The 27721-nt window shown below is 44.6% G+C and overlaps 2 protein-coding genes across 3 annotated transcripts in view; one reads left to right on the plus strand and one right to left on the minus strand.

Moving 5' to 3' along the window:
- Positions 1 to 27721, plus strand: part of IFT140 (intraflagellar transport 140) — a 133015-nt gene that overhangs the window by 26371 nt on the left and 78923 nt on the right. Inside the window, exons 15-17 of one of the 2 annotated variants that reach the window (XM_060261049.1) lie at positions 5118 to 5271; positions 6904 to 7035; positions 12748 to 12944. In XM_060261049.1, the coding sequence (XP_060117032.1) occupies positions 5118 to 5271; positions 6904 to 7035; positions 12748 to 12944 (483 nt within the window). The remainder of the gene's footprint in view (positions 1 to 5117; positions 5272 to 6903; positions 7036 to 12747; positions 12945 to 27721) is intronic. The other variant, XM_060261050.1, reaches the window with a different exon arrangement.
- TMEM204 (transmembrane protein 204) overlaps positions 17021 to 27721 on the minus strand; it is a 59739-nt gene continuing 49038 nt past the window's right edge. The window contains exon 3 of the mRNA XM_060260943.1: positions 17021 to 19705. Coding sequence (XP_060116926.1) covers positions 19461 to 19705 — 245 coding nt within the window. The 3' untranslated portion in view covers positions 17021 to 19460. The remainder of the gene's footprint in view (positions 19706 to 27721) is intronic.

Raw genomic sequence — 27721 nt, forward strand, 5'->3', positions numbered from 1 at the left:
ACCTCTGCCTCCTTCCTCCCCAAGGGAGGAGTCTCAGCCAATGGAGAAAATAGAGGTTTTGCTCTGTAGCTCCTGTGCAATTGAGGAAGCCTGACAAAGCAAGCTGTTATGCAGAAGGAAGCAGATGGCAGCCAGTTGCTCAGGGACCTGATAGGAGCCCTCCAGGGGCTTGATTTGGCTCCCGGGTCACATGTCATAAAGAAATAGGTGTATGCAATGCTCTGTGTTGGTTTGGCTAAAAAAAAAAATCAGATATCTTTAGCTGCACTGCAAGAGAGTGAGCTGCATGGAGTGGTCTGGTTTTAGGCTTAGTTGAATTCTGAGGTGATGGGTTATGCTGTGTCACCTTGGATTGCAGCGGGCAGGGGGGCTGCTGACCCCTTTTGATAGTTCCTCATGTTAAAAAAAAGTCCCTGCAGATAAACAGCCAGTTCATCCAGGGAAACCCGTTTAACCATCATGCATCCAGTTTCAGTTTTCTGCTGAAAGAGACTGTTAACGGATGCAAGCAGAAAAATGTAGTCTTCCCGCCTGTAGCCAGAATGGGTGCTCTGCCATTACCTGCATTCTGCAGGCCTCCATTAAGAATGGAAGTTGACGTTCTAGTGGGATTTCTCCAGGGTCTCCTTCTCACAGATACAAATGATGAAGATGGCATCAGTGAATCATGGGGTGGGATGGAGGGGGGACTGGCGACCAATGTTCCCTCTAAGCCAATGGTCCCCAACCTTTGCGGCATTGGGAACTGGCAGGGTGGGGGCACTGAATTTGGCCCCGCCCTCCATGGCCACGCAACCTCACTGCCCCACCATGCAGCCTCGCCACCCCTCCCACAGCCTCGCCCTGTCCCCCACAGCACCTCCAGCACCCTCGGTTTTTACAATTTTAAGGCCAGGGAAGGGGCGAAGTGCAGCCTTTCCCGGCTCTTTAAAGGTCAACAACGCCCCACACACACCCCCACGCCGATCAGCAGCGAAAACCTTCGTAGCAGCAGTGGGCAACCTACTGAAGAAGCGGCGCTGCCCTTGTCTCCTCCCCCCACACCCAGGAAGGAAGTGGAGAGGAGACAAAGGTGGCACCACTTCTTCAGCAGGTCGCCCGCTGCTGCTACGGAGGTTTTTGCTGCCGATCGGGGAGGAGGTTGTTGCCCCTTCCCTGGCCTTAAAATAATAAAAACGGAGGGTGCTGGAGGAGGTGTGGGGCGGCAAGGCTGTGCAGCACTGTGGGCGGGGCAGGGGGAGGAGGCTGTGGCTCGGTTGCCAACAGGCTGCGGACCGGTAGCGGTCCACGGACCAGAGGTTGGGGACCCCTGCTCTAAGCTGTGGAGTCTTGTGAGCAAAAATTCTACTTTCTGAGCTACTGGCATTAAAGTTGTGGGCTATTGCATAAGTTAATTTGCCCTGGGGCCATTGTTCCTGAGTTAAGATGAAAATGTGTGAACTGGAGGCTAAGAAACTGTAAGCTTGCTCTCACTAACCCAGCTTAGAGGGAACACAGCTGGCAACTGTAACTGTTTTCTTAAGCCATCTTTGAATCTCTTGGCACTCTGGATTCTTCAAAACAAAAACGTGGGGAAAACTATATACTATAGATCAGATATGTATTATCACCAGGAAACAATATCAACAATTGTTGGGTGAAGGGACCTTGGCATTTTCTGCATTCATTTCCTGGTCTTATTGGGTCCAGTGCTTTTGGCTATCACTACATCTGGATTTAGATTCTGTACAGCTATGGTCTCTTTATGAAATACCTTTTTGTCTCCATCTTGGAGTTAGAAGTATGCGTTCATTACCTTTGTGCTGTGAATTAAAATACGAGTATGCTATTTGATATTGATATTGTTTCCTGGTGATAATACATATCTGATCTGTAGTATATAATTTCCCCCGGTTTCTGCATTTGTTTTGGATTTTCCATTGACTGTGGGAGCCCTTACTTGTTCTTTACTGATAGCTCTGGATTCTTGTCTAAAGTCACACGTGGTTCCTTTAACTTGAATGGTGAGTGACTATATATGCTGTGTTTCAGCAGAAACCTGGCTTTAATGTCTCGATCATCCACAAGGGGTCTCTGACAACCAAGGGGTTTCTTGACCAATGTTCAAGAAAAGCACGTTAGCATAGGTTAAATATGTTTTCTGGTGGTTTCTTATTATAAAAACCTCAAATCAGAATCTTCTTGTAATCAGACTTGCCATAAATCTGTGATAAGACGTAACAAGCACCAGTCGTTTCTGACTCTGGGGTGACGTTGCATCACAATGTTTTCACGGCAGACTTTTACAGGGTGGTTTGCCATTGCCTTCCCCAGTCATCTACACTTCTCCCCTAGCAAGCTGGGTCCTCATTTTACTGACCTCGGAAGGAAGGAAAGCTGAGCCAACCGTGAGCCGGCTACCTGAACCCAGCTTACGCCGGGATCGAACTCAGGTCATGAAAAGAGCTCAGACTGCAGTAATGCATATTTACCACTCTGTGCCACGGGGCTCTGGTTCTTTCTCCCCCCCCCCCCCCCCACAAAAAATCTTGCTTCTGGGCTCCATTCTTCAAGCCCCTTGTGAGAATTGTGCTGAACTCTGAGATTTGACAAACTTTCTGATATTTCCCTCCACAAAAAATGGGACAATAACCAAAACATAGAAAGCAGGCAGATGGAAATCTTCATCATGCCATTGGGGCCACACGGGAAAAAGTAATTTTAAAAGTATGATGGGAGAAAGGTTTTATTATGACAATTATCATTCAAGAAGCATTTTAAGGTAGATGCTGAGCTGATATAACTTAGTACACCTTCCAGTGATGTTAGGGGTGTGTGGCATATGCAAATAGGTTATGCAAATGAGTTGTGCTAATGAGCTCCAGCACCTGATTGGACCTATCCCAGAGCAAGCCTGTGACCTAACTATTGCTGTCTTGCACACTGGGGAGGGCAGTGGCAGGATAAGGTTGTCTAAAGAACATAACTGATAATAGGGGAATATACCAGGAAACGTGGTAGGCCATGAAGGACTTTAAAGATACTGAGCAGCACTTTGAAGTGGGCACAGAAGCCAGCGTCTGACCAGCACAATTTATGTGGCACGGGAGTGGTACGTTTTGACCGGCTGACTCCAGCCGGAATGTCACTGCTGTACTTTGCACCAGTTTGAGCTTCTGAGATCTCTTCAAAGGCAGTCCCAAGCAGAGTAGTCCAAAGGACGTTGTGTCCTCTGTAGGATCTCTTTTCATGTAGTACAGCCGTGAAAAGCGTTCTGTCTCTCCACCTGGCTTGCAGCAGAATGACCAGTCATCCGGGACACAGAACTCCTACCCTTAATGACTGGAAGTTTTGCTGAGCACTCCCCTGGTCTTGCAGCTCCTCTGGGCACTACCTACACGTTTCAGGGCTGCATTTTCAGAGTAGGCAAAAAGGCCCAATAAACTAGGTACAAACTAGTGCTGTGGTGTTCTCTGTATGGATCATGGGAACCGGCTTTTCTTGAGGCAGAGTTTTGATGGGAAACCCCAAGATCAGTGTGCAGTGCTTGCTCAGAGTTACAAGTTTCTTTTGCTGGTTTTTGGGGAGATGCCAGAGTGCTGAACATTGCTCGCCTCTGAGCCAGTGTAGTAATATCGGTTAGAGCAGGGATGTCAAACATGCAGCCCAGGGGCCGAATCAGGCCCCGGAGGGCTCCCATCAGGCCCCCGAGCAACTGGCTCCTGTTTGCTTCCTTCTCCCTCTCTCTTGCTTCCTTTTGTCACACCTTGCTCTGCCAGGTTTGCTCAATCACACAGGAGCTACATAGCAAAACCTCAGTTTTCTCCATTAGTTGAGACTCCTCCCCTGGTCCCCTGGGTGGGAGGAGGGAAAGAACCAAAACTTCCTTTGCCCAGTTTCCTGGATCTAATGGGAGAAATGCAAAGAAAGCTCCTTTAAGACCAACAAGTGCTAATGTTTTAAGCATGCTTTATTTTAAGGTCGACGTTTTTTGTCTGTGTTCTTTAAAAAGTTTGTATCTCCGCTACCTAATCTTAAATAGGCACACACATGGTCTGGCCAGGTCTCGTTTATGTCAGATCTGGCCTTCATAACAAATGAGTTCGACACCCCTTTGATCAGAGTGTCTGACTAGGAGCTGGGAAACCTAGGTTTGAATCCCCAGTTTGCCATTAAGACTTGCTGGTTGATCTTAGGCCAGTTGTTATGCATTTGTAACTTAACCTCACAGGGTTATGAAGTTAAAAGGGGAAGAGGAGAAAGAGGCAAGCCATGTTGGATCACCACTGGGGAGAAAGGCAGGGTGTACATAAAGTTAAATAACTGAAGAACAGAAAGAAACTTATGCTGCAGTTAAATTTACTTGCACTCATGCCTTAGATGGGGCCTATCTAGCTGTGGTCTTTGAAGGCACTTCCTTCCTTTGACTGCTGTATGGTCTGTGGTGCAGAGGGGTAAGCTGCAGTACTGCAGTCCAAGCTCTGCTCATGACCTGAGTTTGATCCCGGCGGAAGCTGGTTCAGGTAGCTCGCTCAAGGTTTTGACTCAGCCTTCCATCCTTCCGAGGTCGGTAAAATGAGTCCCCAGCTTGCTGGGGGTAAAGCGTAGATGACTGGGGAAGGCAACGACAAACCACCCCGTAAAAAGTCTGCCGTGAAAACATCGTGATGCGACGTCACCCCAGAGTCAGAAATGACTGGTACTTTCACAGGGGAGACTACCTTTACCTTTTTATGGTCTTTGAGTCTTCACTGTGGGGCTGGTTTTGTTCCACAGGCCTAAAGTGGGATCAAAGAACATATAGGATGAGCTTGGATGCAAGATGTTTGTCATTTTTAACTTTAGCAGGGCTGGGGATGCTTTTTGATAGCTTTGGTTCTGTGATAATCCACAAGCGTAGTGTGTACCCAGCCTGATAAATACGACTTTTGCCAATTCCTGCTGTCCGCAACACGCACAAGCATGGGAGAAGCTGCTTTTGATGAGTCACAGCAAATGTTTCATCTAGCTAGAGCTCAAACAGCTGATTCTGTTTCACTAGTAGAGGAGTGTGTGTATTAATTTATGCCATGTTTCAAGGCTTAGCACGAACATGCTGGTTGTCTGGATTTTTGCTCTTCTCCTTTTTGTCGTCCAAGCAGCAAAGACAGCTCCAAACATCCTGATCTTTGCGGCCACATCCCCATTGCTCATTTTTGGGATCAGAGCGAACCGAGGCTCTTTGTATGCGAAGCTGTCCTCGACCCAAGCCAGCAGCCGTCCGATAAGAAGCAGCCAGTTCCAGAAAACATGGTATATATTTCTCCTACCCGTCTCTCCCTGGGATTGGCTGTTGAGGCTAGTGTTACTCATAAAGGTGGCTTGTCGTTATGTGATCGAGCCTCAGGGAGCCTTGCGTCTCCCTCCCTCCCCCACTTGTATGCAGCTCAGTCAAAGAATCCCACATCATACTGCAGTTTGTTGCTGCGTCTAAACCACAAACTATCATTTGCTCATTTTCTTATAAACCAGGATTATGAAAGAGGACTGAATTAGAATTTGGAATCCTTGTTTAGAGGGAAGAGAGCAAGCCATCATTTGTGGTTAAGACTGGAAGGAGTAGCAGAAATCCCAGTATGATAGTTCTGTGCTACATTGTGGTAGGGAGCAGTGCTGATTTAAGAAGAAGAAGAAATTGGATTTATATCCTGCCCTCCACTCCGAAGAGTCTCAGAGCGGCTCACAATCTCCTTTATCTTCCTCCCCTACAACAGACACCCTGTGAGGTAGGTGGGGCTAAGAGAGCTCTTACAGCAGCTGCCCTTTCAAAGACAACTCTACAAAAGCTATGGCTAACCCAAGGCCATTCCAGCAGCTGCAAGTGAAGGAGTGGGGAATGAAACCCGGTTCTCCCAGATAAGAGTCCGTGCACTTCACCACTACACCAAACTGGCTCTCTTTGAAGCAGCAGAACAAATTTTGAGTCCAGGGGCACCTTTAAGGTCTTAAAGGAGCCTCTGGGCTCAAAATATGTTCTAGCCTACGTTGACATCAGAGTCAGTTTGATGTAGTGGTTAAGTGTGCGGACTCTTATCTGGGAGAACCAGGTTTGATTCCCCACTCCTCCACTTGCACCTGCTGGAATGGCCTCGGGTCAGCCATAGCTTTCACAGGAGTTGTCCTTGAAAGGGCAGCTGCTGTTAAAAGCTCTCTCAGCCCCACCTACCTCACAGGGTGTCTGTTGTGGGTGGGGGGGAGAAGGTGAGAGTGTGACCACTCTGAGAATCTGAAATTCAGAGTATAGGGTGGGATATAAATCCTATATCATCATCACCACCACCACCACCATCATCTCCTCCTGCTGCTCTCAGGGGTTGACTGTTGATGTTGACCTGACCAAACAACAGGAGTATCTAGTGGCATGGCAGAATCTGCAAAGAAGTAACTTTGCGGCCTGAGTCTAGAAGCAAGGCCAGCCCTGCTACTAGGCAAACTGGACGATTGCCTAGGGCGCTGGTCTTCTGGGGGTGCCAAATTGGGTGCCCTCTCATGTGACTCAGTGACATTATCAGTGCAGGGGAGGGTTAGGGAGGGGGGTGCCAGAAATTAGCCTTGCCTGGGGTGCCAGACAGTCCAGGGCCAGCCCTGCCTAGAAGGATCCCAAACTCTTCTGAAGACACATACTTTCAAGTGAAGGTTTCCCTACTGAGAAGGTCAGGGCTCTTTCTGTGCTACTGGAACACACGCTGAAGTGCAACGTGTGTTCTTGTCTGCTCACATTTAGAGAGGAAGTCCGTAACTCAGCCAGCTGTAGCAGGTGTGTGTCTGTGCTGATTAAAAAAAAATACTGCAAACCCTGCCAAGTGAAAATGGAAAATAAAAACAAACCTCAAAAAAGGATGTTGCTGCATAAAACCCAAACAGTGTTCGATTTCTCTCTTCCAGATGAACGTTTTGATTATCTCCTTCTTCAGTACAGAGGAGCACGGTCTCTTGGTACAAGAAAGCTTTCCTTTGCCATCAGCCTACCAGTCTCTCCTGGGCATGGAAGTGCCACATTATTACTTTGCCAAAAAGGTGAGAAGTCCAAATTAAAGAGGATGGCTTGGAACATTGCTCCTCCTGTCTCCACCTGGGGTGGGGGGATATTTTTAGGTGCTCTGGACCAGGCTGAGCTAAGCTGAGGCTAGAGGAGGTAGGTATAGGCTGATGAAATTCTCCTCTTTCCATCCTGCAGCATCAGAGGTAGTGATAAAACAGGTAATGCCAATAAATAGTCATTCTGGGGATATTCAGAGGTGGGTTCTTAAGAAGCACTTACCCAGAAAATCAGGGCACACCCAACTCTGTTTACTTCCCATTCATAAGAACATAAGAGAAGCCATGTTGGATCAGGCCAGTGGCCCATCCAATCCAACACTTTGTGCATGGACTGGATGTGTGGACTCTTATCTGGGAGAACTGGGTTTGATTTCCCACTCCTTCAATTGCACCTGCTGGAATGGCTTTGGGTCAGCCATAGCTCTGGCAGAGGTTGTCTTTGAAAAGGTAGCTGCTGTGTCCTCTCAGCCCCACCCACCTCGCAGGGTGTCTGTTGTGGGGGAGGAAGGTAAAGGAGATTGTGAGCCACTCTGAGATTCAGAGTGGAGGGTGGGATATAAATCCAATATCTTCATCTTCGTCACACAGTGGCCAAAAAACCCAAGTGCCATCAGGAGGTCTGTCAGTGGGGCCAGAACACTAGAAGTTCGCACACTGTTGCTCCTCCCAAGCACCAAGACTACAGAGCATCACTGCCCCAGACAGAGTTTCAACAATAAGCTGTGGCTAATAGCCCCTGATGGACCTCTGCTCCATATGTTGATTCAGTCCCCTCTTGAAGCTGCCTATGCTTGTAGCCGCCACCACTTCTTGTGGCAGTGAATTCCACGTGTTATTCACTCTTTGGGCAAAGAAGTACTTCGTTTTATCCATTTTAACTCGACTGTGCAGCAATTTCATTGAGTGCCCACGAGTTCTTGTATTGTAAGAAAGGGAGAGAAATACTTCTTTCTCTAATTTGTGCTAATTTGGTGTTTTGGCACTCCATCGGAAGTCTGAGACAAGCTTCCAGATAAGGTAGAAATGATAACCATATCCCCCACGATGTTGCCATTGTTGTTGGCATGGGGCAGGCAGCACTGCTAACTTTGTACAGTTCTGTTGAATATAAAATGGCCGCCAGCATGTGGGGATCAGAGGTACAACAAAGCTGGTTGGAGACTCTGCCCTGACCTGGATAGACCAGGCAAACCTGATCTCATCGGATCTCGGAAGGTAAGCAAGATTAACTGTGGCTAGTACCTGGATGAGAGACTGTCCTTGAAATACCCAGTTGGAAGGCAGGGGCAGGCTTATTCAGCCACCTCCCTGAGGGGTCAGTCACCAGAAGTCAACATGAGTTTCAAATGCAGACACACACACACACACAGTTAAGAGCTGGCTTTCACAATGTCTTTTGCTTTCTCTGCTTTCCACTTGTACCCCCAACCCCCAGTATTTGCTTTTCTCTGTTGGCTACTTCTGTCATTATTTTCTTTTTCTTTTTCATTATTGCTGCCACTAGTTATTGTTTTGGAGAGGAGATATCTATAAACCTTATGTAAGTATCAGTAGCTGTCCTGTCATCATTTAAAAATCTGCCAGTATACAAGTTTGATTTCTCAGATTCAGGTTTGGTTTCTCAGATTTGCTCTTGTCCTTGAAATATAAAGGGACTTTGAGAGAGTGGAGGATACAAGAAGTAATCTGTTCTTCACATGCAACTTAATGATAACTTGTTGATCCAGGAACTTAGTCTTGTGCGTCCCCAAATTAAACTGATTTGAAGGTGTAACTTGAAGAGGCCTTGTAATACTGCCATATATTTCTACCCACACATCAAATGTTGTGATCTTATCAGGTCACAAAAAAGAAGCAAGGCTTTTTTGCAGAAAGTTGCTGGCACTTACCAAGACTCATGGCCTATTGGCTAAGGATTCAAGCAGCAGAAGTAGTAGAAGCCCGTTTTGCTGCAGCATAATTGACTTAGTCAGACTCAGATTCACCATATTATTCCCCCATCTTCGTCTTTCTTTTATTATCTGTTATCTTCTATCATGCACAGTCTGTCTTGTGAATGGCTTCTGTACATTCCAATGCAGTTCACTATCATAGCTGTGGTTCTTTTTTAGTTTTTGCACCTTCAGATACATGTTTTCTCCTGATCTGTTTTGTGAAAATAAAACTCTCTTGGATTTGATTCTCACCAACAAGGAAGAATTGATTGAAGAAGTGGAAATAGTGGGCACACTGGGCAGTAGTGACCATGTGATTTTGGAATTTACAGTCTTAGGGAAAGGAAAAGCTATGTCAGACTTATAGGTTGGACTTCAGAAAGGCAAACTTTGATAAACTTAGAACTCTGCTGGGTAAAATCCCATGGTCAGAAATACTTAGGAGGAAAGGGGTTCAGAAGGGGTGGGAGTTTCTTAAAAGTGAAATACTGAAAGCACAATCAGAGACTATTCCTATGAGAAGAAAAAATGGAAAAAGCCTAAAGAACAGCTTTCTAAACAGCTTTCTAAAGACTTAGTAATAAAAAAACATCCTTTAGGAATTGGAAAGAGAGCCTTATAACCAAGGATTAATGTAAACAAATCACCAGTGCTTGTAGAGAAAAAGGAAAGCTAAAGCTCAGTATGAGCTTAGGCTGACCAAAGATGCTAAAAACAACAAAAAAAGGGTTCTTATGTTCAGAGTAAGAAAAGAGCAACGGTAGGCCCATTGCGAGGGCAAGAAAGTGAAATTGTAACAGGTAATGAAGAGGGCAGAACTACTCAATTCCTACTTTTCCTCAGTCTTCTCTTCTGCGGGAAATGGTGCTCAGCATGGCAAAAACAACATATAAGGAGGGTATGAAGTTCCAACCTAGGATCAGATTGGGGTAGTACATAAACACCTAGTTTCTTTAAATGAAACGAAGTCCTCAGGGCCAGATGAATTGCATCCAAGGGTTCTAAAAGAGCTTGCGGATGTAATTTCTGAGCCTCTGGCTATTATTTTTGAGAATTTTTGGAGAACAGGAGAGGTGCCGGAAGATTGGAGGCAGGCAAATGTTGTCCCCATCTTCAAGAAGGGGAAAAAATACGATCCGGCCAAATACTGACCTGTCGGCTTGACGTCTATACCTGGAAAAGATTTAGAACAAACCATCAAACAAGTCGGTTCTGGAACATTTAGAAAGAATGGATGTGTTTACTAAGAGCCAGCATGGTTTTCTCAAGAACAAGTCAAGTCAAACTAACCTGATCTCTTTTTTTGAGAAAGTGACCACCTTGCTGAATCAGGGGAATGCTCTAGACATCGTTTATCTTGATTTCAGTAAGGCTTTTGATAAGGTTCTACATACTATCCTTGTCGACAAGTTGGTAAAATGTGGTTTGGATCCTGTTATCATTAAGTAGATCTGTCACTGGTTGACAGATCGCACCCAAAGAGTGCTTGTGAATGGTTCCTCATCCTCTTGGAGTGGAGTAACAAGTGGAGTGCCTCAAGGATCTGTCCTGGGACCTGTTTTGTTCAACATCTTTATCAATGATTTGGATGAAGGAATAGAGGGAATGCTTATTAAATTTGCAGATGATACTAAATTGGGAGGGGTTACAAACACAAAAGAAGACAGAAACAGGATACATGATGACCTTGATAGGCCAGAAAACTTGGCTAAAATCAATAAAATGAATTTTAACAGGGATAAATGTAAAGTTCTGCATTTAGGTAGGAAAAATCCAATGCATGGTTATAGGATGGAGGAGACTTGTCTTAGCAGTAGTATGTGCGAAAAGGATCTAGGGGTCTTAGTAGATCATACGCTGAACATGAGTCAATAGTGTGAAGTGGTGGCTAAAAAGGCAAATGCAATTTTGGGCTATATCAACAGAAGTATAGTGTCCAGATCATGTGATGTGATGGTATCGCTTTACTCTGCTCTGGTAAGACCTGGAATATTGTGTTCAGTTTTGGGCACCACATTTTAAGAAGGATATAGAAAAGCTGGAATGGGTCCAGAGGAGGGCAACAAAGATGGTGAGGGGTCTGGAGACCAAGTCCTATGAGGAAAGGTTGAAGGAGCTGGGCATGTTTAGCCTGGAGAGGAGGTGGCTGAGAGGTGATACGGTCACCATCTTCAAGTCCTTGAAGAGCTGTCATATAGAGGATGGTGTGGAATTGTTTTCTGTGGCCCTGGAAGGTAGGACCAGAACCAATGGGTTGAAATTAGATCGAAAGAGTTTCCGGCTCAACATGAGAAAGAACTTCCTGACCGTGGTTCCTCAGTGGAACAGGCTTCCTCGGGAGGTGGTGGGCTCTCCTTCCTTGGAGGTTTTTAAACAGAGGCTAGATGGCCATCTGACAGCAATGAAGATCCTGTGATTTTAGGGGGAGGTGTTTGTGAGTTTCCTGCATTGTGCAGGGGGTTGGACTAGATGACCCTAGAGGTCCCTTCCAACTATGATCCTATGATTCATGGTTGACTCAGCCTTCCATCCTTCCAAGGTCGGTAAAATGAGGACCCAGCTTGCTGAGGGGAAAGTGTAGATAACTGGGGAAGGCAATGACAAAGCACCCTGTAAAAAGTCTGCCGTGAAAATGTCATGAAAGCAACGTCATCCCAGAGTCGGAAACGACTGGCACAGGGGACTACCTTTACCTTTATGCTGAGTCGATCTGTGATAGCTGCTTGCCCCAGGGATCACTGTGAATGGTGTGGCAAGTTTTGTCATAGCCACCTGCTGCTGCCTGAAATTTGCATCCCGGCATGAAGGATTCATGGGTGAGCATACTCAAGACCATCACATTTTCTTTGTGAAATTGCCACAATACAGTTTGATGTAGTGGTTAAGTGTGCAGACTCTAATCTAGGAGGACCAGGTGTGATTCCCCCACTCCTCCTCCACGTGCAGCCAGCTGGGTGACCTTGGGTCAGTCATAACTTTATCAGAGCAGTTCTCTCAGAACTCTCTCAGCCCCACCAACCTCACAGGGTGTCTGTTGTGGGGAGGGGAAGGGAGAGGAGATTGTAAGCTGCTCTGAGACTCCTAGGGAAGGGTGGGATATGAATCCAACCTCTTCTTCCTCTTCTGCCCAGAAACATTTCTTTCAGCTTCCCGTATGACTCTCCGATGCAGCCACCAGTCTGCTGCCAGTAAACAAGATTATTTTATTCTCACTGTAAATTGTTCGAAATGTTCCCTCCCCCCCCCCTTTCTTTCTTAGATCTGGGTGCCATTTGTGGATTATTGTGTTACAATGAAGGAAAACCACAGTAGGCTTTTCAGCATTCATTTCACATTTTTCCTGTGCTTCCTCCAGAGGGCTCAGATAGTTTTACATGTGGTTTCCCAAGCATGCAGTGCTGAAGACATGCTCTCCCCAGCCGCTTAAGCAGTAGTGCCGCATTGGGTGCCTTCAGACCATAATCCTTGCTTTTCACTTCCAGCCTTGAGAAGTTAAAAGATTAAAAGTTACGGTCTCTTGACAACTGCACAAACTGTTTTGATGCCTGAGGAATTGCTCCATTTGTTCAGCTCCTCATTATTGTGACACAAAGCTCCTTTCTGAAGATTTAAGGCAAACAAATGACAGATTTCTGCTCTCTTGGAATATGAGAGCAATCCAGCTTCTTCCACATGCTTAAAATTATGCAGGCCTTGTTTTTCATTGGAAAGTGGCCCTTATTCATTCATTGTGTGACTGGTGACCTCTTTTCAGCCTGAAGCCGATAGAGAGGGCGAGGGGGAGACTGGATTGATGCAGCTCTATCAGATGGTCGCCCGGAGACCGTTGCGAGACTTCGTCGGGTTGGAAGAGTGCGACAAGGCCACCCGGGACGCCATGCTCAACTTCAGCTTCTATCTCACAATTGGGGACATGGATGAGGCCTTCAAGTCAATCAAGCTTATCAAAAGGTAGGAGCGGAACTTCTCTGGTGGCTTTGTTTTTTTTCAGTCGATCTCTTCTTCATGATGTCCTAAGGGCTGCTGTGAAAATGTGTTGGTTGCAAGGTATTACCTGATTACAGTGGGGCATGTTCGTCTATTCTAGCAAAACAAAGCAGAATTCCAGTGGCACCCTGAAGACTGACATTCTTATCTAGTATGAGTTTCCATGAGAAAGAGCTTGTCTCTTCAGCTACAATAGAAGAAATAAACTCTTTTACTCTGTTAGTTTTACAGAAAAAATACAAAAAGGGATCTTGACCATTCAAAGTGCTTGAGATCTCCACAAGCAATTCTATACTCCAGAGCAGGGGTGGCCAAACTTGAATAATTTAAGAGCCACATTGAAAAAACATAAGAAGTTTGAGAGCTGCAAGACATGGATGTCAGATGTTTGAGAGCTGTAAGATGAAGGAATGAAGGAAGATAGATGGGAGAGGGAGAGGTGGAAAGAAAGCAACTATAACTTTAAATGCATTCTCCAAGCTCCTGGAGAATATGACTTGGGTCACAGTTTGACCACCCCTGCTTCAGAGTGTACTGCTAGGATGGCCCAGGCTGTAGCACCACCAAACACTCTCTGCAGACTCTCCTGTTTTCCACCCTCTCAGTAAGCAGTTGGTGTTGTATAACAGTCTTGAGCCAGTTTGGTGTAGTGGTTAAGTGTGCGGACTCTTATCTGGGAGAACCGAGTTTGATTCCCCACTCCTCCACTTGCACCTGCTGGAATGGCCTTGGGTTAGCCATAGCTATCTCAGAGGTTGTCCTTGAAAGGGCAGCTGCTGTGAGAGCCCTCTCTGACCCACCCACCTCACAGGGTGTCTGTTGTGGGGGAGGAAGGTAAAGGAGATTGTAGGCCGCTCTGAGACTGTCCTTGAAAGGGCAGCTGCTGTGAGAGCCCTCTCAGCCGCACCCACCTCAGAGGGTGTCTGTTGTGGGGGGAGAAGTTATAGGAGATTGTAAGTCGCTCTGAGTCTCTGATTCAGAGAGAAGAGCGGGGTATAAATCTGCAATTCTTCTTCTTGTACTAGAAAGGCATGAGAAGATATTGGTGCTAGGTATGTCACATACATCATGGGATGATACATTGCATAGCAGAAACTTGAGTTTTAGTACTGCATTAGAATGTTGATTTGTGTGTGCAAAATTAATATATATTGTAGAGAAATGCCCTCTACCTGAGAATCTGCCATGGTATTTCAGTCTTTGTGATTACACTCTGCATGTGATTAGGAACTCAGTTGCAGGCTCAGAGGGGGTTGGGGGAAGGAGCCATCCAGCTCCAGGCACAGAGCGTTCATGGTCTGGGTTGTGCTTATGACTGGCTAAAACAGGATAATGGTTTCCCACTCCACACACTGCTGGCAGGTGACATCCAAAGGGTAGAGAGGGAAACAGCCAAATCGCAACAATGAAGCAGGAAGATCAAACTGACTCCAACTTAGGATGGACTCCCCAAGGTTTTCATGACACAGAGAAGAATCTCTCTTGAATCTTGTTCTCCTTGGATGGGCATAAACCATTAAGGACTAAGATTTTACCTAGGGACTCCATGGGGCAAGGAGTAATGGGAAGAAGTCCCAATCATGTGAGGGTTCTCAATCATGCAGGGTTCTGAATTCATCCTGCTTCTGAACGAAAGTAATGAAGAACTTGAAATTGCCTGCAGCTTTGAGTAATACTAGCTTAGCCTATTTAAACATTATTTAGAATAAGTACCGAGCGTAAGGAAAGGGGGACCTCATGTTTTCACCTTTTCTTCATTCCTTTGCTTAGACTGAATTCTTGAACAGACCGTATATTCTTTTTATTATTTATTAAAAGCTCTTATATTTTGAACGCTCTGAACTTGACCTCTGGAAACACACCACATCTATTCGGTCTTCCTATATGCAGCATAAATCGTAAAGCTGTGTTAGATCCCACCCTCGCTAGCTGATAGGAGTGGTGTGGCAACTAGGCGGATCCTCTTTACCTGTGGTGCAGATACAGAGTGCTAGACATGCAACTTTGTTTGGCTGTAGATACTCTCAGTTGCTTTTGGCCCCCTTGGGTAGCGATGGGGAGGGGTCACCCAGTAGAGACTCGAGGACAGCTGTGGGGAATTCTGACTTCCCAGTGACCAACCCAAAGGAACAGGGAGGGTTTTCAAGTCTGTTCCTTCACACACACACACACACACAACACATACAGATCTGCTGGAAACAAACATTAGGAGGCCTGTGTATGTGTAAAGTCAGTGTTTATCGTCTTTGGTTGAGAGCAAATGACCTCTTTAATTTATAACTATCACAGAGTGGTAAAGCAGCAGTACTGCAGTACTGTGGTCTGAACTCTCTGCTCACGAACTGAGTTCGATTCTGGCGGTAGCTGGGTTCAGGTAGCTGGCCCAAGGTTGACTCAGCCTTCCATCCTTCAGAGGTCGGTAAAATGAGTACCCAGCTTGCTGGGGGGAAAGTGTAGATGACCGCCCGTCAAGGCAGAAGCTTGGAGCCACAGGTCCTCATATCTAGATGTTTTGGCTTTGAGACTGGAGCTCAGAAATGCAAACAGTTCTTTTAGAGCAGAGTGCTGGGTGGATTGTCAGTCTTGAAGAGCCTCCTGCAATGCCCTATGGGAGATAACCAAGCAGACAGGTCTAAGCAAATTCAGGCCACTATACAGAACTGTTCCGTCTCGCCTATAATTCTGCCACACTTTCTATGTCAGACCTCTTTCAGGAGGTGTTGCAAAGTGGATTATTGGTGAGATGTGGGTGGAGTGTGTGTGGAGCTGTCTGGTATTCACAGTCAGAAATGGCAGTGTGTGCAGTGGTTAGACTAGGATCTGGAAGAAACCAAGTCCAAATTCCCAGTCTGCCATGGAAAGGGGTGGGGATATGGTTCAGCGAAAGAGCCGCTGTTTGGCACACAGAAGGTCCCAAGTTCTATCCTCAGCATCTCCAGTTAAAAGGGACAGGCAGCAAGTGATGTGAAAGATTCTGCCTGAGACCTTGGAGAGACCGTCAAGGTCTCTTGGCAATCCACTCGCCCCCCCCCCCCTCTTGCTCTCTTCCCACCTACCCCCTACACTTGGCACCTCACTATCCCCCTACCCTTTCCATTCACTGCCCCCACCAAGAGGGGACTGAATAAACATATGGAGCAGAGGTGCATCAGTGGCTGTTAGCCACAGCATATTGTTGGAGCTTTCTGTCTGGGGCAAGGGATGCTCTGCATTCTTGGTACTTGGGAGGGCCAACAGTGGGAGGGCTTTTAGCGTCCTGGCCCCACTGGTGGACCTCCTGATGGCACCTGTTTTTTTGGCCACCGTGTGATACGGAATGTTGGACTGGATGGGCCATTGGCCTGATTCAACATGGCTTCTCTTATGTTCACCCTTGCTGCTCCCCTCACCTGCTTTCAGCAGGCCAGCAGCAAGGGGTATAATTTCTTGGGGGGGTGGGGCGGGGGTGGGGGGGTGGAAGTCGCAGAAGGAGAAATCACATTCCATCACCACCCACCATCTGCTGCAGCTCCTGGGCTACTGTGCTTCTGACACTGGACCCAGGTAGGTGATTATTGGAGGGGAAATTTTTTTTGTTTTTTTTTTTTTGAGGGGGGGGATTTAAGCTCCCCCCACTGTTTGTCTTGTAAAGTTTTTTCATAGGGTCTTCAGGTTTGTGTTGGAAAATTTGGGGGTGGATCTGGGAGAGGGCGGGGATGGGGAGGGGAGGGGCCTCAGCTTGGTACAAGGCCATAGAGTTCACCCTTTGAAGAAGCCTTCCGGGGGAGCTGATCTCTGCCAGCTGGAGATCAGTTGTAAAAGTGGAAGATCTCCAGGCCCCACCTGGAGGCTGGCAACCCTAGACTGCCCTGAATTTGTAGAAGAATCTCTTTAGCTGGCATGTGGCCCCAATTCGCAGGTTTCACTATCTGCAAATGGGGGTTGTGGTTGGCTATTGGAATATAGAATAAGCTGACTGTTATCCTTTAATTGTTAGAATTCTAGGAGGTAATGCTATTTCATTTATGTACATCTCAAATAAACACACTTACACCAAATAGTACAGTGAAATTGACTGCATGGTCAATATTGGTTTTAATTTCACATAATAATAATATGGTTATTACAGTAATAGCTGAAATAACATATCTTAAATATTCCAATATTTTTAATCTATTAAAAATGCAGTTTATTAGAGCACATTTTGTTCCAGGAACTATGGGGTTTTTCCGGAAAGCAAACCAGGTAGATGGAAAGGCAGCCTGGTCTTTTGGCTATATGATTTATCCGTAGCTCACGGTAGATGGTTCTCAGGGAACATTATGAAGGAACTCTGGAGACTTCCTGTGGAGTGGAGGTTGGTGGGCACCTGAAATCAAGAGGAGAATCAGACCACTTGCTCAATGCAAGTTACTAAAAACCAGGGGGGGGGTTGGGTTTTTTTTAGCAGGAAAGCAGTTCTGGCTGACTTGGCCAGGGTTCAAAGGGTGTGACGTCTATCTATGCTAGTTGTCACATTTGCATTCCTGCTTGGCTTGAGAGCAATGGCATGTCATAGGGTCTGCCCCAAAGGGCCATCAAACACTATGCTTTGGTGATAAAAAAATTCAAATGCTTCAACTTGGGGGGAAGGGGGAAAATTTATTTAAAAATCCTTGTTTCCAGGACTTTTTCCGAGCAGGAATGCACAGGAACATAGTTCCGGCTGGCTTGGTGTGAGGGGAGTGTAGCCTAACATGCAAATTAGTTCCTGCTGGGCTTTTTCTACAAAACACACCTGTGCACCTGCTCATGTAACTTGGGATTGGGGCAAAGTTCTGAGGTCATGATCAGTTAGCCAATTAAGAATTCATTGTACCACATTGGAGGTGCTATCAAACTGTCTATAATCTCTTGTAATGGACCTGATTCGTTGAGAGAAACACCGATAAACGCTTTAGAACAGAGAGAGCCATGTGTGCGTGTGTTTGCCTCCTGGTTTATCGATAAGCCATTCTCCCGCCATCTGAAGCTCAGTGACTCTGCGACCCACGTAGCTTCCTTATAGATCAGGAGAGGAAACATGATCACAAGGTTGCGTGCATCACAGAACCACAACTTGTGGTCAGGTTTACTGCATGATTGAGTTTTTAAGAACAGTTTTGATGCCATGCTTCCAGGGATTCCAGACTACTTATATGTGGTGCTTGTTCTGTATCATTCTTATTCTGACATGGGTTTTTTCACATTTAAATGTAAGAGTAATTAGCCTTTGAGAAATCTTAAAATATGGACCTAGCACAAATGACTGTTGTTGGGGGGGGGTGCGAAACCGAATGATGCTTTCTCTCGAGCTGCTGAGGGAAGGGTGGGGGGATAGAGATGTAAAGTTGGAGAGGGACTACCAGGCAAGATGCCTGTGGGATATATAAGAAACATAAGCATCCTAGTCAAGGAACATGAATGCTTCTTGTGAATTTGAGGGGACTTAAATGTAGCAGTTGGCTCTTTGGGGGCTCATGGTGGCTCTTGGAAGCCCTGTTTGTTTACTGCTTTTGATTCTTCTCTATTTGTGTTCCAGCGAGTGCGTATGGGAGCCAGTTTGGTGTAGTGGTTAAGTGCGTGGACTCTTATCTGGGAGAACCGGGTTTGATTCCCCACTCCTCCTCTTGCAGCTGCTGGAATGGTCTTGGGTCAGCCATAGCTCTCGTAGGAGTTGTCCTTGAAGCTGCTGTAAGATTTCTCCTACCTCCCAGGGTGTCTGTTGTGGGAGGGGGAGGTAAAGGAGATTGTGACAGCTCTGAGATTCAGAGTATAGGGTGGGATATAAATCCAGTATCATCTAGACAAGCTGGAAGTCTTAATTTTTCATTCTCTCTCCCTCTTTTAAAAAAACCCCTCCCATTACATATAATAGAATTTTGCCCTTAACTTTTGCCAGGCACTGATGTGGGAATCACTGTTTTTGCATCCAACCATAGGTTCACCTGAAGTCAGCTGGTTGTCCCCGATAACCTGAAATATTATAGAAGCACTTCAGATTGTGTGATGTGGGCGGTAAAAACGGCTTGGGCCAAGCGATTGCCTCCTCTTAGAGCTGTTCATGTTGTTGGTTCCAAGAAAGGGCCGTTTCTATAGCTGAGCCCTTGAACTGATTCTTCTCTCAAAGTAAGGGTCAAACTTGGAATATTGGACTGCCACTTCCATCCCCGTTCCCATAATCCGACCAGATTCATTGTAGTCTCCCCCAGATCCAGTCTCCTTGTCCTGTGCTCGAAGTTCCGTAAAGGTAGTTGAGCTGTTAATATTTTTACACTGTACATCACTGGAGAGGGATGGTGTATAATGTACATATGTATAATGGTTTGGCCCATCCTGTTAATAGCGTTGGGCTTCTTTAACCGAAAAGGGAATCATCATTTCCCTCCCCACTCGTCAGTGTTTAAATTACATGCTGTATTTATAGAAAGCAATCCATTTGTAAATCTTCCCGAGCAAGCCTCCCCTTTCACGCCCAGCTTCTCAACACGGCGACTCGACATAGTCGTTCTCTAAGCCACGTCGGAAACGAGCCGTCAAGGTGCGGCTGATGACGATGACTCGGGGCGCCATGCAGTCCTCTCGTCGGTGAATGATGTTCCATATGAGGATGGCAGCAGCGGCTGTGGCCAGGAGACACGCCCCAATGTTCAGGTAGCAGGACCAGGACAGACTGGTGTAGGGTCCAATACGATAGAACGTCACCATCCCAATCACCAGCACGAAACCTGAACGGAAGAGCAGGGAGAAGAAAATTTCAGGATGGGTATTATACCTCTCTATCATTGGGCATGCATTATAAAAAGACTTAAGTGGAGATGTCCATGGCTGTGAAATTACTCAAAAGCCAGTGAGCTGTGAAGGATAGGGCAGGGGTGTAGAACTCATTTGTTATGAGGGCCGGATCTGACACAAACGAGACCTTGTCGGGCCAGGCCATGTGTGTCATAAAATGTAATGCCAGGTAGTGGAGATGTAAACTCTTTAAAGGAAACAGACAACCACAGTTAAAGATATTTTTAAAAACTTAAAATATGCTTAAAAGATTAGCACTTTTGAAATATTTTGCTTAACAATGTCTGATAACTGACATCTTTTGCTCTGAATTATTGCATCCAAATCTGGAGACAATGTCTGTGGTGTAGCCATCTTGAGTTTGCTATTCAGGTGTGTATCTGTAAATTGCAAACCTGCTTTTGATCTATTGACATACATTTCAGAAACCTCATGGTCAGTGCGTTAAGCCTAAGACCAAGGGGAAAACATGAAATGGCTGGGCATGGAATCAGTGGCATGGCACACACTCCATGCCAGTACAAATTCTGATTTCTTTTTCTTTCTCAACAAAGGAAGATAACCATATTTTAATTGTCATTGTTTAAAAAAATCACATGAATCTCGCAGAGATATTCACGCTCACAGCTTATTATATGAGCTGTGCGAATGTGCTTGTGTTTGAAGGGTCTCAGATGCTTTTGAGGAACATTTGCAGAAACACGGGATGTCACGGGGTAGGGAAATTAACTCCCCCCCCCCCGTGGGAAATGTCTAGATAGAAGAATTTATCTCCCGCTGTGTAATGGCAGGAAAGCTTCAAAGTGCTATCAAAGTGCAATCATAGTTTGTATTTCTTTGGCACATTCTTCCCATGGTCTTGAAGATCATTACAAACATTTAGAATCCCACTGCTGCTTCCCGCCTTGTGTGTATCCTAAATATCCGGTTATTCATTTTCCTCAGATGAGGAAACTGAGGTGAGGGGATTTGTCTAGCCATGCAGGAAATCTGTTTAAGGGTCAGAGGGAGAGAACCCAAAGCCTGTGACCCCAAAAGGGTTGTCCGACTTGTCCTCCTCTCCTTCAAAGTGTGCATCGCTAGTGCCCCCATTCCTGGACAGCCCCCTGCGTGATTCCGTTGAGCACCTCTTCCTCCACCCCGCCCTCCTTCACTGCCGTTATTAACTTTTAATGGAAGTAATTTATAGATCCAATTAGCCTGACAAGAACAATATACAAAGAGGCAAATGCATCTGGCATAATAGGGGGGAAAATCAGCTTCCCCTGCTCTCATAAACACTTCCTTAACCACCACCACAACAGAAGGAATTCGCATAGACAAAAGGCCCCCGTTGCAAAAGGGGAGGGGTAGAATAAACAAAGGCCAGTAAACAGACATAAAGATCTGCAGATACCATTTCCGCTAGGTTTGTGTGCAAGGACAGGTCAGCTGTGAATAAACTGGGCTTGCTAAGCTTTCATGTGTCTATAGTTGTGGGTGAATGGATTTGCTATAGAATGTTCCCTGATACGGGTGGGCTCTGTTTTTCTGTCCTGAAATGCTGTTTGGTGTACTGGTTAAGTGCATGGACTCTTATCTTGGAGAACTGGGTTTGATTCCCCACTCCTCCACTCGCAGATGCTGGAATGGCTTTGGGTCAGCCATAGCTCTGGTAGGAGTTGTCCTTGAAAGGGCAGCTTCTGGGAGAGCTCTCTCAGCCCCACCCACCTCACAGGGTGTCTGTTGTGGGGGAAAGAGATTGTAAGCTGCTCTGAGACTGATTCACAGAGAAGGGCGGGGTATAAATCTGCGGCCTTCTTCTTCTTGAGGGAATAACTTGAGCCTGATAGCTTCTGTTCTGGGGTCAACTGCTGGATGGACAAATGCAAGACCCCCCTCCAAAGTGCAAGCTGTCCTCTGTTGCTAAGCCAAAACCAAGAAGGTTACATGCAGGGCATGGCAACAGGATTTGCTTTGTTGGGATGGGGCGGGGGGAGTTGGCATGGCCTCTAGGCACTTGCCCTCCCCCCTTAAAGCCTGCTGTTGGCCAAAGTGCTCTTGGTCCTTGACTCACATCCTTGTGTAAGTGATGTCAGCAGAAACAGCAGCAGCCTGGGATGACCTCCTGACTCATTTATGTTTGGGGGAGGTTGCTGGGTTGTGTGTGTGGGGTTTGTGCGTGGGGGACCCCAGTGGCGCAGTGGTAAGCTGCAGTACTGCAGTCCAAGCTCTGCTCACGACCTGAGTTCGATCCCGGTGGAAGCTGGGTTCAGATAACCAGCTCAAGGTTGACTCAGCTGCAATACTGCAGTCCAAGCTCTGCTCACGACCTGAGTTCGATCCCGGCGGAAGCTGAGTTCAGATAACCAGCTCAAGGTTGACTCAGCTGCAGTACTGCAGTCCATGCTCTGCTCACGACCTGAGTTCGATCCCGGCAGAAGCTGGGTTCAGATAGCCAGTTCAAGGTTGACTCAGCTGCAGTCCAAGCTCTTCATGACCTGAGTTCGATCCCGGTGGAAGCTGGGTTCATATAGCCAGCTCAAGGTTGACTCAGCTGCAGTACTGCAGTCCAAGCTCTGCTCACGACCTGAGTTCAATCCTGATGGAAGCTGGGTTCAGATAGCCAGCTCAAGGTTGATTCAGCCTTCCATCCTTCCGAGGTTGGTAAAATGAGGACCCAGCTTGCTGGGGGGAAAGCGTAGATGTCTGGGGAAGGCAATGGCAAATCACCTCGTAAAAAGTCTGCCAAGAAAACGTCATGCTGTGATGGTAACGACTTGGTGCTTGCACAGGGGACTACCTTTACCTTTACTTTTTAATTCTTTATTATTGTGTGTGTTTTCGCTAAACCGTGTTGAGTTCCCAAGGTGGGAGAAAAGCAGGATAAAAATTCTTAAATATTCCCTTCAGTAGCATTGGGCAGGACTACAGAACTTGGATATTTCCGTGGAATGTCAACTCCCGTAATCACTTGCCTGTGCTGGATTACTTCCTCCTCTTTCTTCTGATCTGTGAATTCTTTCTCCGTGCAACACGGGACTCTAAATGAGCACTGAACAAGCTCTCCTCTGGCTCTCCATCTTTTATCTGAAGGACCAATTATTCATCAAAAGGAGGGGAGGGAAAAAAACTTTACTGAAGCTTCCTTGCCCAAAATAAAACTCCTTGTGCTAGCAAGGCTGTTTCCCTTCACAGGACCTTTGCTTGAACTCTTGCTCTGACCAGCAGTGAATGGATGAAAAAACCCCAGCCCTTTCTACATCAGGATCTCAACTGAAGGGAGTTGTTGCGGTGGGGGAAGGGGGGAAGCTCTAAAATTGAGATTGGTGTCATGGCAATGCTAAAACTTCTGTTCAGGACAATGAAGATGTTCTAAGCCGTACATTGAAGAACCACTGAAACCTATTCCAGAAGGCAGAGCGAATCACCGATTCCAAACTCTGTTGGAGACAGGGAACCCCAGGCCTTCTCCATGCCCCACAGTATGGTGTCTCATGTACTGAATATTCTAAAGCAGGGGTGGCCAAAGTGTGGCTCTTTCACACACATTTTGAGGCTCTCAAAGCCCCCAATGCTTGGAGAATGCATTTAAAGTTAAAGTTGCTTTCTTACCACCTCTCCTTCCTGCTCCATTTTCCCTCCCTCCCTCCCTAACATCTGATGCTCATGTCTTGTGGCTCTCAAACATCTAATGTTTATTCTATGCAGCTCTTACATTAAGCATGTTTGGCCACCCCCATTCAAGGGGAACGGGAGAAAACAACTGTGCCAGGCTGACTACAGTCCAGACTTGTACAAATGGACACAGACTCTGCTGGACTAAACTGCTGGACTACCTGTGGTGTAATCCTTCCTCATAAAAGACAGTGTGACAAATGGCTACATATAGGTAGAAGGTGAGCAGTAAATTAGCATACAGCATCATGAAGACATTTAACAGATTCAAGGCATTTAACAGGTTCAAGGACCAAACAGGAAAAAACAAGTTTCATTTATATGGCTACCATTTGTTTGGGTTTAATTCTGGGGGGAAATGAATAGTGAAGGAAATAAATACATCAAAATTGGAGACTGATGGGCAAATGTATCCTTAATTGTGGAATGCTAAGAGTTACTGCCTATATATATGGACTTGTGGACTGGTAATTTCCAGTTCATTTTTTCTGAAGAAGTGTGCATTCACACAGAGACTTCCGGGGGAGGAAAATGCCGAGCTGAGCTGTCTCTCATAACGGGAGCAGGCTGGAACTTCTGTTCGGGGTAGTGGAGGGCAAATTAATGCCTACTGCCTACTTTTCTCAGTTAGAGATTAGTCCAAGACATGCACAGAAAACTTTAATGAGATTTACCTTGGCTAAAAGGGAGCCCCGGGGGGGGGGACTTCTTTGAGGCTTTGAGGGGTCTCAGGGGAAGTTGCATAGTCATCGTCTGCAGAAGTGCCCAGAGTCATTTATTTGACATAAGCTCGTCAAGATCCTAACCTTCTTGGACATTGCTAAACATCTAAAGCTTTGAAAGACCAGTGGAAACTTGGATAATTGGAAGAAAAGGTACAGAAGATTATTTTTTCATTCCGGAGCTATTTATAGCTTAAAGGGACAAAGTTAAAAGGTAGGAAAAGGAAATATAAAGAGCTTGGAAGAAGAGGGAAGGAAGAGGTGAAATTTGGATTTTATTAATATAATGGACAGTGTTAAAAACTGCTAAAAAGTGGGAAGGAATTTATTGTTTTGTCTACTTGCGGTTTTGGAAAGAAAAAGCAACATCGTCATACTGGAACAGACCTGCAGCACATCTGAGCAAGACAGGAAATACGTCAAGTATCGTGAGATCTCCTTGTGGCTTTGTGGTAACAAAAACAGGAAGTAGTGGAAAGAAAACCTACTCTAGGAATATATACCATTGAGAAACATTGGCGGCCATTGCTGGGAGGCTAAATTAAAAACATTGTTATAAAAAGAATTCGGGACAGTATAAATTGTTGGAATCAACTGAAAAGAGGGTAAGAAGATAAGAACTATTGGTCATATTATTTGTGCGGTCCTTGGAAATTTTTAAAAGGGAAAAGAAATTGCAAGGAGTAATAAAAAGTTGCTGCCGCCATTTTGGAAAATTTAAAGATTTTAAAAATTAATATCTGGACTTTGGGAGCTCAGAGGACGGTGAAATTGGGCTTGCCGTAAAGGGCAAGTCCTACTCTTTTGAATCTGATAGTCAAAATGAAAATCGGTGAGATTTAAAATTTCGTTGTTTTTTGAAGGGTTTTTACAGTTTTAAAAATTTATATCTTGGTCTAGGAAGCTCTGAGGAAGCTGAAACTAAGCTGATTATAAAAGGCAAGCCCTAATCTTTTGAATTTGACAGTTAAATCCGAAATCTGTGAAGTTAAAATTTTTGGTGTTTTTAATGTCTGAAGCCAAGCAGCCCCAAACAAGGGCTCTTTCATTGGAGAAGATGCAGGAGCAATTGGACGCAATGGAAGCCAGAATGATGAGAGGGGTGAGGAAGATGATAGATGAATCGAAAGAAGAAATTATTGCAGAGATTAAAAAGGATATGGAAGATCTCAGAAAGGAAACTGGGGAAACATCTAAGAAAGTGCAGGAAGTAGAAGGGAAAATGAAAGTATATGATTACACCTTGTTGAAAATTCAAGAAAAAGTGACAATCCATGACTGCAAATTGATGGAAACTCAGATACGTCTGAGAGGAGTACCTGAAGTGGAGGATGGTGACTTGAAAGGATATATAATAAAAATAATTGCAGAATTTTTAGAGGAAGATCCTGAAGAGACTAAAAATATGTATGATTATATGTACAGAGTGAACTCACTTTTTGCCAAGAAAAATAATCTACCAAGAGATGTTGTTATAAGATATATGACAAAGGAAATGGTGGGAAGGATTATGAATAAAAATTTTGAAAAGGCACTGATAGTGGGAGGCAGTAAAGTGAGAATCATGAAGGAGTTGCCAAGGCAAGTGATAAACGACAGGAGAACATATAAAAAGCTGACAGAAAAATTGAGGGACAATGGCAGATGGATTATACCTGAAGGTTTGAGCTTTGAACTCCAGGGGAAAAGAGTCACAATTTCAAATGCTCAGGAGTTGCGTAGATTTTTTGAAGAAAATAAAGAATTTGCACCATGATGGATTACAAATTATTGTCTTGGAATGTTAATGGACTAAATTCACCACAAAAAAAGAAGGGCAACATGTCATTGGATTAAGAAACAAAACTGTAATATAATATGTTTGCAAGAAATACATATTAAACAAAAGGATTATAAATTTTTATGGAACAAACAATTGGGAGTAGAATTTTTTTCACTAGCTGAACAGAAGAAAAGAGGAGTGATTTTATATATCAAACAGGAATTGGAGCCAAAATTAGTGTTTAAAATAAAGATGGAAGATTTGTAGCAGTGGAGACAATATTAAATGGGGAAAAAATGTTGTTATTGGGATTGTATGCGCCTAATGGTGCAAAGGATGCTTTTTTCAAAGACATTACACAAAAATTTGATGAACTGTCCTATGATCAAGTATTATTAATGGGAGACTTTAATAGAACAGTTAAGAACTCACTGGATAGATCTGGAGGGAAAAAAATGATGGGAAATAAGGGAAATTGCCAAAGTCTTTCTTTGAATTGGCTAAACAAGAAAATTTAAAAGATATATGGAGGAAATTTAATCCTGAAGTACGGGACTATACCTTTTTTTCAACAAGACACAAAACTTTTTCTATAATTGACATGCTGTGGGGAACTAAAGACTTAAGTCTTATAACAAAGAAGATAGAGATTTTACCTAAAATTGGGGCTGATCATAACCCAATAATGTGGGTTACAAAATTGTCCAAGAAATTGAGAAGATGGAGACTGAATGATTTGCTACAGAATAAAGAAACAGTGACATATCTAGAAAAAGAAACTAAAGCTTTTTTCCAAGTGAATGATAATGAAGATATTGATTTCCAGACGGTCTGGGATGCTTATAAAGCAGTAATGAGAGGATTGTTGATTACTTTGAATAATAAAGACAAGGGAAGAAAAGAAAAACAGTTGTTGGACATTCAAAATGAAATAAAGAAGAAGGAAGGGGAGCTGAGAAAAATACCAGGGAAAAAAGAAAATTTTAAAGGAAATTACAATACTACAAACTCAACTGAGACATTTGTTGAATAAAGAAGTGAAATCGAGTTTGAAAAGACTTCAGCAAAAATCATTTGAGGGAGCAAATAAACCGGGAAAGTATTTGGCTTGGCAATTGAAGAAAAAGAGAGAAAATAGAATTATTAGTAGAATTGTGGTAGATGGAAGGAAAGTGGTTACTCAAGAGGGGATAAAAAGAGAATTTTTCAAGTACTATGCCAAGTTTAAAGGTGTTAAAATAAAAAAAGGAGAAGATAGATGAATATCTACAAAAGTTAAAAATAGAACCCCTAACTGAAAATATGAGAAAAGTTTTGAATGATCCAATTGAAAAGATAGAAATTGAAGCAGCAATCAATGCAATGAAAAATGGAAAAGCTCCTGGGCCAGATGGATATACAGTTAAATATTTTAAAACTCTTAAGGATGAATTAATACCAAAATTGCAGAAGTTGATGAATATAATAAGAATAAAAGGGAAAGTACCAAATACATGGAAATTTTGTTGATACCTAAAGAAGATAGAGATGCCACGAATGTAAAAAATTACAGACCAATTTCGTTATTAAATGACAATAAAATATTTACAAGAATCTTGGCAGAACGGCTTAAACAACATCTGATAAATTTTATAAAGGAAGATCAAGCAGGGTTTCTTTCCAAAAGACAAATAAGAGACAATATTAAGACTGTTGTAAATATTGTAGAATATTATGAAAGACATCCAGAAAAAGAAGTAGCATTATTCTTTGCAGATGCAGAGAAAGCATTTGACAATTTACGCTGGGACTTTATGTTCGCAGTAATG

The sequence above is a fragment of the Heteronotia binoei genome, chromosome 20 (genome assembly GCF_032191835.1).
Source record: "Heteronotia binoei isolate CCM8104 ecotype False Entrance Well chromosome 20, APGP_CSIRO_Hbin_v1, whole genome shotgun sequence".
In the NCBI taxonomy this organism is placed as follows: Eukaryota; Metazoa; Chordata; class Lepidosauria; order Squamata; family Gekkonidae; genus Heteronotia; species Heteronotia binoei.